At 53.6% G+C, this 10,783-nt stretch overlaps 2 protein-coding genes across 3 annotated transcripts; both read left to right on the top strand.

Moving 5' to 3' along the window:
* Positions 1–706: 706 nt before the first annotated feature.
* On the top strand, positions 707–5,290 carry CCNP (cyclin P). 2 transcript variants are annotated; one of them, XM_066349091.1, is made up of 7 exons: positions 707–770; positions 846–1,043; positions 2,817–2,906; positions 2,988–3,143; positions 3,854–4,012; positions 4,106–4,257; positions 5,111–5,290. In XM_066349091.1, exons 1-7 carry the CDS (start codon positions 765–767, stop codon positions 5,280–5,282), a joined length of 933 nt encoding a protein of 310 aa, XP_066205188.1. In that variant the 5' UTR covers positions 707–764; the 3' UTR covers positions 5,283–5,290. The 2 variants fall into 2 exon arrangements, with proteins under 2 accessions (XP_066205188.1, XP_066205187.1); XM_066349090.1 differs by having other exon boundaries at positions 3,854–4,257.
* Positions 5,291–8,444: 3,154 nt separating this feature from the next.
* Positions 8,445–10,720, top strand: TTC9B (tetratricopeptide repeat domain 9B). Its single transcript, XM_066348460.1, has 3 exons — positions 8,445–8,859; positions 9,405–9,587; positions 10,437–10,720. Exons 1-3 carry the CDS (start codon positions 8,445–8,447, stop codon positions 10,538–10,540), a joined length of 702 nt encoding a protein of 233 aa, XP_066204557.1. The 3' UTR covers positions 10,541–10,720.
* Positions 10,721–10,783: the final 63 nt, after the last annotated feature.

Below are 10,783 nucleotides of genomic sequence, written 5' to 3'. Positions count from 1 at the left end.
CCGCATGCGCCCGACAAAGATCCACCTGGCATGCCCACCAGGGGGCGATGCTCTGCCCATCTGGGGCGTTGCTCCGCTGTAATCAGAGCCATTCTAGCACCTGAGGCTAAAGCCATGGAGCCGTCCCCAGCGCCTGGGCCAACCTTGCTGCAGTGGAGGCTTGGCTGTGGGAAGAGAAGAGAGAAACAGAGAGAAAGGAGAGGGGAAAGGGTGGAGAAGCAGATGGGCACTTCTCCTGTGTGCCCTGACCGGGAATCGAACCGGGGACTTCCACACGCCAGGCTGACGCTCTACCGCTGAGACAACTGGCCAGGGCCGAGGCCTTCCTTAAATAGTTATGAAGTGACTTGTACCTCATATGTCTTGAGCTTTGATTTATTGAGCCCTGTGCTGGCCACTCAAACACAATCTTATAGTCAAGACAACTCTATCAGCTAGATTTTGAAATAATCTCTACTTCATAGCGGAGGAACGTGAGTCTCCAATGGGCAGCTGCTGATCGTGTGGTATAAGTAGCTGGACGAGGGCTTGACTCCAGCTGCCTGACCCTGGAGGATTTAGGCAGAGTAGTCTGTGTGGTATCTGCCATTGCCAGCGCACCTGCTCACCTGCCCCCCCCCCCGCCCCCTCCCCTCCACCCCCCTGCCCCGGTGAGGCGTGCTCAGCGCGCATGCGCCCAGGTTCATTTAAAGCGCCAGCTGTGGATCCTCGCTTCAGCGGGAAGAGGTGGGCTCTCGGTTTCGCCCCTGATGCCAACCTGAAGGATGTTGGTGAGTAGAAGCCGGAATCCCACTCCCGTCTGGGGCCCCTCCCGACGCCGACCCCTGGCCCTGTCTCCCTTGTAGAGTCCGGCCGCTTTCCTCGACGCAGAGCCTGCGAGTTCCCCAGTCCTCGACGACGTCCCTACATGCACCAGCGTCCCCCCAGAGCGCCCGGAGGGGCCCCCGGGGCCGTGCGCGCCGCCGGGGCTGGAGGAGGCGATGAGTGCTTTGGGGCTGCAAGGAGAACGCGAGTACGCCAGGGACATCTTCGCAGAGGTCATGGTGAGGGGGCCGGGGAGGACAGTGGCGCCGCCCCAAACCTGAGGGCAGCGGATGCGGCGGGCTGATGGAGGCCAGAGTTGCCCGCTAGCCCAGCGCCTTGTTAACAGGTTTTTCCGAACTCCCTCTGGGGCAGTCTCAGTCTCGCCCCTTCCCGCTGACTTCCCAGCCCCGCCCCAAGTTCGTGGCTTGGTTTTTCTTGCAGTTATCCTCGTATACCCTTTCCTGTTCTCCCAGGCTTTTTGTAGCCTCTCCTTTGGTATTTCAGAGCCCCTTGTCGCTCACATTTATTCGTTTAACAAATATTTAGCAATTTATTAACAAATACTTTTCCCCACCCATCCTTCCTGTGCCTTAAAAAAATTATAGTTTCAAAGTAAATTTAACAAATGTTTTTGAGCATGCTCTAGACCAGGGATCCCCAAACTTTTTACACAGGGGGCCAGTTCACTGTCCCTCAGACCATTGGAGGGCCGGACTATAAAAAAAAACTATGAACAAATCCCTATGCACACTGCACATATCTTATTTTAAAGTAAAAAAACAACAACAAAAAAAAAAAACAGGAACAAATACAATATTTAAAATAAAGAACAAGTAAATTTAAATCAACAAACTGACCAGTATTTCAATGGGAACTATGCTCCTCTCACTGACCACCAATGAAAGAGGTGCTCCTTCTGGAAGTGCGGCGGGGGCCAGATAAATGGCCTCAGGGGGCCGCATGTGGCCCGCGGGGCCGTAGTTTGGGGACCCCTGCTCTAGACACTGGGTACGCTGTGATGAACAACACAGATAGTCTGTTTTAATTGTGGAAGCCAACAAACAAGCAAATGTAGGTGATAACTTCACAAAGGCCATAAAGACCAAAACACAGATGGTGGTAATCCTCAAGACGTCTGTCTAAGGGTCTGTCTGAGGTGCTGTCAGAAGAAACACTCAAGGGATGAATTAACACATCTTGTGAACATCCCTGCTGGTCCAGGGTCTCCATTAGGAACTGAGGTACATCTGGGATTTGGACAGAAGTCCTTGCTGTTGTGGTACCAGCAGCCCTAGCGGGGCAGACAGACAAAACACTCCAGGAAATCTGAGCTATCTCCAGACTGAAAATAATATGAGGGAAATAAAGTGATGCGTTAGAGACAAGTATGGAAAAAGTCAGAGAAATTTAGCTGAGATTTGAATGACTGAGAAATTGTCAGCCATGCAGGGAACTGGGGATGGAAGAAACAGTACACATATGCATAGGCCCTGAGGTAGGAAGTAGCTTGGCATAGCTTTAGGGCCAAAAGAAAGCCGGGGCAGCTGGAGTGTGAGAAGAGAGGGTGAAGCGGTGATGCTGGAGCAGGGGAAGGCCTGAGAGAGTCTGAATTAGATTTTCTCTTGAGGGTACTGGAAGCCACAGAAATGTTTTAAACTGAGGAAGGAGTTCCTTGGTTAGTTAGGTTTGGACTTTAGAAAGACCCTTCTGGGTGCTCTGAAGATGATGGATTGAAGATTGATGGCCAAGATTGGAGTCTGGGAACCCAGGGGGAGATGCTCAGGAGGTCCTGTGGCAATGGCAGCTGCAGACTGGTGAGGTGAATAGGGGCCCATCCAGAAGAAAGTACCAGGTCTGGATGGTTACACTGAAGAGGAGCACATTTGGAGGAGACACTGGAGGCCAGTTTGGGTGTGGCACTCGTGCTACTTCCAACTGATGCAAGGAGTGTAGTTCAGGAGAGAAGCTGAGGCACAGGTGTGGAGAATGACACTATCCCTACCTAACCCCAGGTGTGCCGCGCGCTGCCTCAGAGGGCCCTGCCCCGCGCGGTGACCCCAGAGATGCGCGAACTAGTGGTGGACTGGCTGGTCCAGGTGCACGTAAGTACCTATGTAGGTAGGGGGAAGGGGGCGAGGCGGGGCCTGTGTCTCAGCCTGGTTGTCACCCGCGCCCCTCCCCAGGACTATCTGGGCCTGGCAGGTGACACGCTCTACCTGGCCGTACACCTGCTAGATTCCTACCTGCTCTCGGGCGGAGTGCGCCTACATCGCCTGCAGCTGCTGGCCACGGCCTGCCTGTTCGTGGCGTGCAAAATGGAAGAGTGCGTGCTCCCAGAGGTACTTCCGGGGTGGGGCTGGGAGTGCAGAGCCCTTTCTACTCTGCGGCAGTCACAGGTTAAACGACTAGTGTGTGCCAAGCGTACATTTCATGTTCTTTTGGAATCTCAGTAGATCTGATGAGGTCAGGGCTCATTGGAAGAAACTGAGGCCCAGAGAGAGGAAGACATTTGCCCAAAGTGAACACTTGGAGCTTGGACTCAGTCTTAATATTTATAGTAGTTTTAGTCCTTATTGAGTACTAACATGTGTAAACTCAGTGCATTATCAGAAGTGCCTGGTGAAATAGGAGCATTATTTCCGTTTTACAGATGAAGAAACTGATGTCACACAGTGCAAAAGTGTTAGGGTTTGTTTTTTGTTTGTTTTATTGAATTTTTTTAGAGAGAGGAGAAAGGGGTGGGGTGGGGAGTGGGAAGCATCAATCGTAGTAGTTGCTTCTGGTGTGCGCTTTGACCTGGCAAGCTCAGGGTTACCAACCGGCGACCTCAGCATTCCAGGTCGAGGCTCTATTCACTGTGCCACCACACGTCAGGCCGAAGCGGTAGGGTTTGAACTCGAACCCAGGCCTTCCTGACTCCAGGCAACAAATCAATGGCCTTTTTACAGACCAGAAAAACTGAGGTCCAGAGCGGGACGGAACCGATCCCAGTGCAGGCAGTAACAGCCGGAGTCCAACATTTCCCCACCTCTTTCTCCCCAATCTGCAGCCTGCCGCCCTCTGTCTCCTGGGCGCTGGCTCCTTTTCCCGATCTGAACTTCTGCGCGCCGAACGACGCATCCTCAGCTGCTTGGATTTCCGGCTGCACCACCCAGGTCCGCTCCTTTGCCTGGAGCTACTGGCTGCGTTGGCTGGGAGCAACCCCCAGGTGCGCAGGGCAGAGGGGTGTGACCTGAGCGTCCAGGGCCATAACCTGGGCGGTATAGGGGTGCGGTCTGATGGTCTCCCCACGCTTTGGCAGGTGATACTACTTGCCACTTACTTTCTGGAGCTGTCTCTGCTGGAGGCTGAGGCGGCTTGGTGGGAGCCCAGTCGCTGTGCAGCCGCTGCGCTGAGCCTGGCACACCGAGCGCTGGACGGGGCGGGCTCTGGGCTGGAGCCGGAGCTTTACAGGTACGGCTTCGAAGGGTCTCTGCCCTCCAGAGACGTGGTGGCTTCAGGATCTGCCTTCCTGGTCTCTGTCTTTCCTGTCTCAGAATGAGAATTTTCGGGGGAGGGGACACACTGACACCTAGATTTGATTTTTCTGGGTGTAAGAGAGAACAGGGTATTTGCCTAGCCTAGAGGGGAATCACATTTGCTTTCCTCTGGGCGTGTCTGAAAGAGTGTGATGCTTGTTCAGATTGGGGGACTTTTTTGTCCAGGGTGTAATATGGATCTCCCAGGCCCAGAAGTTGCACTGCGTTCCAGGGTTGAGAATGAGAGATCTGCTATACTAGAGTTCTCTAGCTTTCTTTTAACTGCTAGACTCTGAAACCTGTGACAGAGGAAAGTGACTTGAGGGAGGCCATCTGAGAACACGGGTTTGAAACGAGATTTTGAGAAGGAGGCGCTGCCGGCGAGTCTAACCTGGCTTGTCTGGAAGATGAAAAAATAAACCACGGAACCTAGCTGTGCGGCCGCCGCGTGTCCTGAGCGCCCAAGCTCCCACCTCTGTTACCCACGCTACCTGTACCCACAGGGTAGAGCTGGGTGCCAGTCCATCCTCAGTCCCATCCCTTTCCTCCTCAGGAGCCCTGGCTCCCCCTAACCGTGCCCTGCGGGGAAAATCGAGGGTTGGCCCATCTTGGCCCCCCTCCAGTCACTCTTTAGATGATGGGCTGCGTGCTCAACCTCGAGAGAGCCCCTGGGAGGTTTCCGGGGACCCGAGTCAACGTGCTTGGCCTCAAGTCCCCAGCTCTAAAGACAGATTATCTCCATCACTACTGGTTGCGTCCACCTCAGTTTCCCTATCTTCCTTCTGCAGCCCCGCGGAGCTGGGCTTGTTGGAGCCGTGCATGGCCCGCGCCGCGCTCCGAGGCCCGGAGCCCGGCCGTGCCGCCATCTTCCTCAAGTACGCGCGGCCCCAGCGTCAGGGCACCAGCCTCACCGCCGCCCACCTGCTTCGCTGCCCCAAGCCTGGAACCCCCGAGCCCTGAGACTCGGTCTGCGTCGTCTTCACTTCAATAAAAATTTCTTTTATTCCAAGCGCTCTCTGTTCCTATTGGTCGAGTTCCTGTCCTTCTCTCGCTTTTGATTGGTTACTTTCCAGGCCTCTCACTCCTCTGACTGGATGTTCTCGCCAAGTCCCTGATGATGCAAATTACGCACTCCTCCGCGCGGGGGCACTTGCGAGCTTCCTTAAGCGCGGCTCAACGGGACCAAACTGAGATCCCGAGGGCAAACACTTGGGAGAGATGGACTGAGAGGCAGAGAGGAAAACCCCAACTCAAGCTCGGAGTCCTCAGACTGAGAGTTGGGAGGAATTTAGGAGGCATGGGGACTGTGGGAAACTGAGAATGTCTGTCCCAGTCATGAAGGCTACCTCGAGGTTGCCAGATTTTCAGATTTTGTTCAAATGAAGCTGAAAAACTGCAATTCTGTAGATATAGTATTTCTTCTTTCGTATATTGGCAACTAATCCAATATCTCTTAACGGTTGCACAAGCCCAACACATCACGTAAGCTGGCCTGCAAGGGTCATCAGTTTGTGACAGTATGGGTCTTTGATAGCAAGAGTTTGATAAATGGGAACTAATTTACTTCACTGTGGTATAAGAGACTGTTAACCTCTGCACAAAGTTTTAGAACATTGCCTGACACCTAGTGGGTGTGGTGAAAGTGCTAGCGTTACATCCTAGCAGGACTGTGAGTTAGGAACAGTGGTCACTGGTTTCTACTGAACCCCAAGCACTTAGCCATTTAGTAGGTGCTCAGAAAATGTTTGTTATACTCTGGCCAGTGGCACGGGGGATAGAGTCTTGTGATGGAGTGACAAGATCGCCAGTTGGCGCCCCCATCTGGGCACATGAGAAGCAATCAATGGATACACAACTAAGTGGAACAATGAGTTGATGGCTTCTCTTCCTCTCCCTTCCCCTGCCTCAAAAAAAGAAAGAAAAAATATTTATTATAAATCAATGGATCTCCACGTTTTTAATGAAAACAAAACCCACATGAAGTGCAGAAAGGTGACCTCGCTGCTCTGGAATTCAACCCCAGGAATATTAGATTCTTAACCAAGCCAGGGTTCAGAAGTACAGGGCGGAGGGGGGGGGGGATCTTTGTCCTAAGATGTTCAAGGCTGGAGGACCAGGAATGGGGGAAGATACTCACTCAGCGAAGTACAATAGGAGATAAAAGCAGATAACTGCTGTTGGAATGGAAGGGGCCCTGTTCAGATTTGGGACTGTAAGATGGGGCTGGCCATGGGGTCTGGGGGAGGATGTACTGTGGGAGGAGGAGGGGACAGTGGAAATAGAAGCATGGTTCTTGGGGCCAAGGCCCAACCTAGAGTCTTGTGGGGGGTAGGGGATGGTAATATATAAAGTTATTCATGCATTCACTCATTCGTTTAACAACCATATATGGATGCGGACCCAGAGCCAGGTACTTATGACCACCCATCTCACAGTCTCAGTGATGATGGGAAACACAGGTTGTTAATTGCCCAGTATATATTAGGCCCTTTGCTAAGTACTTTATCTGCATAACATAATTCACTCCTTACAACTACTCTGAAGTAAGTTCACTTGTTATCCCATGTTACAGAGAAAGAAGTCAAGGTGAAGGCAGATCAAGGATCTTGCCCAAGATTCTGCTGCTAAGTAAGTGGCTAAGGAGGGTTGAAGGACAACCACCTTCTTCAGAGTCGGTTTTTGTCTCCAAAGCCTCTCACGTGTTTTTTTCTCTGTACACTATTTTTTGTAACATTAAAATTAAAAAAAAAAAAAACCAATTCATTTTAGAGACAGAGGAGAGAGAGAGATGGGGAGGGGAGGGAGAGGGGGAGGAGCTGGAAGCATCAACTCCCATATGTACCTTGACCAGGCAAGTCCAGGGTTTTGAACTGGTGACCTCAGAGTCCCAGGTTGATGCTCTAACCACTACACCACCACAGGTCAGGCTTTCTGTACACTTTTTTTTTTTTTAAGAGAAAGAGAGGAAAGGAGTGAGGAAGGGAGATAGATAAATAGATAGATAGAAAGAAATATCAACTTGTTTCATTCAGTTGTGCCTCTTATAATGTCCTGACTGGGGCTTGAACTGGTGCCGTTGGGATTGAGTTGGTGACCCTGGAAGCAAACCAGTGACCTTGGCACTTCAGAACGACACTCTATCCACTTTGCCACTGGCTAAGGCTTTTTGTACCCTCTTATGATTGCACTGCTCACTCTGGGCTATCATTTACCAGCATTCTTACTGTTTTTTCTACTTAATGAGCTTGATGAGGGCAAGAAGCGGATCTCCCCTGTTCACAAAATTATCCCCTCTTCCTCGAAATCTTCAATCACCACTACAGTCTAGGGCAGGCACCTCCTCTGGGCCCTCAGAGCCTGTTGTGTGTCCTCCATTCCAGGATTGACCCCTCTGCTTGTGCCTTCCCCATCCCGCCCTGACCACTTTGCCTGAGCTTTCCAGGCTAACCCACTCTGGGTTGTCACTGCCTACTGGTTTGTCTCTTTACTGGACTAGGGGCTCCATGAGAGTAGGGTTGGAGCCTCACTCACTTCCTGTTATATCCCAGCATCACCCAGCCCACAGCTGGGCACAGAAAGGACATCAGTGAATATTTGTTTGTTGCATAGATAAACAAATAGTTTCAAAGTTGCTATCATTGTCTTTTCCATGTTACTTAGGCATATACAGGATTCCAGATAATTTAGGTGATTTGTCCAAGTCATATAACTAGTGAGGGAAATAGTAGGGAATTGAATCTGGGCAGCTTGAGTCCATAGTCTGTGTCCTTATTCAACACGCCAAATGCCTAGTGGGCTGAATACTAGCTTTCCACGAGGTTAAAATCTTACTATTCTTTCCCCCAGACTTGTCCTTTCCTTCTAGAGAGCTTTGGAAGCTCTGGGCACGGGGTAGGAGAGCAGGCAGAGGGTAGGGAGAGTAAGGTGAGTGGGGAGGAGGGAGAGGTGGGCTGGAGAACCAGGGCTGGGGCTGATTTGAAGGAGAGACTTGAGGGGTTTCTCTAGACCCATAGGTGGCAGCGGGAGCCGGCTGCCGGAGGTGCGGGGGCGGAGAAAGGGTGGGGACCGGCCCCGCGGGGGGCAATGCGGTAGCTGCAGCGGCGGCCGCAGGAGTTTCCCACAATGCAGCGCGGCGCGCTGTCCCCGGTGCTGATGCTCAGCGCTGCCCCGGAGCCTCCGCCGCGCCCGCCTCCTGCCCTGTCCCCGCCGGGCCCGGGCCCCTGCCATGGCTCGGGTCGGCCCGGCCCTGCCCCAGAGCCGTCGGGGGGCCTGGGCGCGGCGCTCGACAGCAGCCTGCGGGCCGCCGTGGCGTTCAAGGCAGAGGGCCAGCGTTGTTACCGAGAGAAGAAGTTCCGGGAAGCCATCGGCAAGTATCATCGAGCACTGCTGCAGCTGAAGGCGGCGCAGGGGGCCCGCCCTGGTGGCCTGCCCACCCCTGCCCCCGGGCCCGCCACCAGCCCGGGGCCAGCCCGCCTCAGCGAGGAGCAGCGGCGCCTGGTGGAGAACACGGAGGTGGAATGTTACGACTCTCTCACGGGTACGCGGCCGTCGGGGGTGCAAAGGGTGCATATGTGACAGGGATGGGGATCGCGGGGCAATCATGAAGGCTTGGGTGGGGTAGGAGGCGGAGGCTTGAAGGGACCAGGGCTGGGGTCTGTGGGGGGAGCATCAGAACTTATCAAGGAGAGGGTTTGGGGACCACAGGGAAGGAAAGAGCCGGAATGCACGAAATGGGCTTTGGGCTGCCACCTGCGAACCTCAGATGAGAAAGATTTACCCTGTATGAGCCTTTTAAGGCCCCATCCGTCACCTGAGATCGCCCTTAATAGTACTCCCCGCTACGGAGATCGCCGGAGAGCTACTGTCTGTGGGGGTTTTTTGCGCCCTCTAGTGGCGGCGCAGATTGACTCTATTCTGATTGGTCAGAAGCTCTGCAGCCCCTGGTGGCCTGGTCAAGCCTTTAAGCCCAGCTCAGCAGTGGGAAAAGGTGGGGGTTCCCCGCAGCCTGAAAGCAATGCTGCTCGCGGTTAGGTGAAGTCTGGAGTTGCCGACAGGCTCTGAGAGCACCTGGTGTCCCCGCAGCCTGCCTGTTGCAGTCGGAGCTGGTGAACTATGAGCGGGTGCGCGAGTACTGTCTTAAGGTGCTGGAGAAGCAGCAGGGCAACTTCAAGGCCACCTACCGCGCTGGCATTGCTTTCTACCACCTTGGTGACTATGCACACGCGTTGCGCTACCTGCAGGAAGCCCGAAGCCAGGAGCCCACAGGTGAGGGGAGGGGAGGCGAGAGGGTTTGGAGCAGAGGAAACAAGGGCAGGAAGGCCAGGGCAGGGCTACTTCAAGGGAGTGCTTCACGTCCACCTCTCCACCTACTCCTGCACTCACACTCATCCACTCACCCATCCTTCTTTGATATTCATCTAGCCACCTCTAATCTATTCATTGACTGATTCTGATGCTTCCTATCCAGCTGATTCCCTATCCACTCACTGCCCCTCCCTTGCTCCTGACTCATTCACCCACCTCCTCACTAACCCATTCCCACATTCACCTATTCATCTACCTGTTCTTTCAGCCACCACTTGTGGACCACTTGCTGGGAGGCAAAGCCCAGGGTGGGAAATGCCAGCAACTTTGCTGGGGTGGGTGGGTGGGTGGGACAGAGGGCATGGCAGGACTGGAGGCTTGTTCCTTGCCCTCTGGGAGATCAGTCAGGGTGTGTGGATGTACAGAAAGACACAAGACACAATTTTGTATTAAAAGCCAATGGAGAGGGGCACAGCCGGGGCGGTGCTGTGGGAGCACAGGCAAGATGAGTTTTCCTAGTCAGTGGTTTGGAGAAGACAGGTTTTGTGCAGATATCATTGGGGGATAAGCAGAGTGTGACAGGAGTCTGAGTAGCAGCATTGCTGGCAGCAGGCATAGCAAATGCAAAAGTCTGGAGGTGTGACACGCCCCCTCCCTTGTTGGGGCTGCGGCTTTTGGAGAGGAGCTCTGGAAATATCAGCAGGGGAGCCACTGAAGGCTGGGGACAATGGGGTGGGGTGTGAGCTGAGGTGCTGCAGATGTCACCTATTCCAGGATACTGAGATAGTGCCCTGCCCATTCTCCCTGCAGACACCAATGTCCTGCGCTACATTCAGTTGACTCAGCTGAAGATGAGCCGGTGTAGCCTCCAGCAGGAAGACAGTGGGGCTCAGCCTCGAGATGTCATTGGCTGAGGCCAACCTATGGGGACTGTCCCTGTCCCCACTCCTTCCCACCTCACTGTAACTTCCCTGACTCATGAGTTCACTGGTAAAGCACTTATCACTGGTGACCATAACTTCTTTGTGTGATGTTTCTTGTGGGAACCAGGGAGGGAACATGAGCCTGGGCCTCACCTGCTGGACCTCAGAAACCTAGGAGGCCTAGGGAAGGAGCAGGATGGAAGGTACCCCACTGGGGATGAGCCAGGTCAGGGC

The sequence above is a fragment of the Saccopteryx leptura genome, chromosome 9 (assembly GCF_036850995.1).
Source record: "Saccopteryx leptura isolate mSacLep1 chromosome 9, mSacLep1_pri_phased_curated, whole genome shotgun sequence".
Classification (NCBI taxonomy): Eukaryota; Metazoa; Chordata; class Mammalia; order Chiroptera; family Emballonuridae; genus Saccopteryx; species Saccopteryx leptura.
Note: the sequence above shows the minus strand (reverse complement) of the source record. Positions and strands in the feature narration are given on the sequence as shown.

What these genes read in the sequence shown, in the direction of transcription:
- TTC9B (XM_066348460.1), top strand. Translation starts at nt 8,445, where the DNA reads ATGCAGCGCGGCGCGCTGTCCCCGGTGCTGATGCTCAGCGCTGCCCCG. An exon ending in ATGTTACGACTCTCTCACGG is followed by an intron (nt 8,860 to 9,404) that starts GTACGCGGCCGT and finishes GTGTCCCCGCAG; the next exon opens with CCTGCCTGTTGCAGTCGGAG. An exon ending in CCGAAGCCAGGAGCCCACAG is followed by an intron (nt 9,588 to 10,436) that starts GTGAGGGGAGGG and finishes TTCTCCCTGCAG; the next exon opens with ACACCAATGTCCTGCGCTAC.
- CCNP (XM_066349090.1), top strand. An exon ending in AAGAGTGCGTGCTCCCAGAG is followed by an intron (nt 3,144 to 3,853) that starts GTACTTCCGGGG and finishes CCCAATCTGCAG; the next exon opens with CCTGCCGCCCTCTGTCTCCT. An exon ending in CTGGAGCCGGAGCTTTACAG is followed by an intron (nt 4,258 to 5,110) that starts GTACGGCTTCGA and finishes TTCCTTCTGCAG; the next exon opens with CCCCGCGGAGCTGGGCTTGT.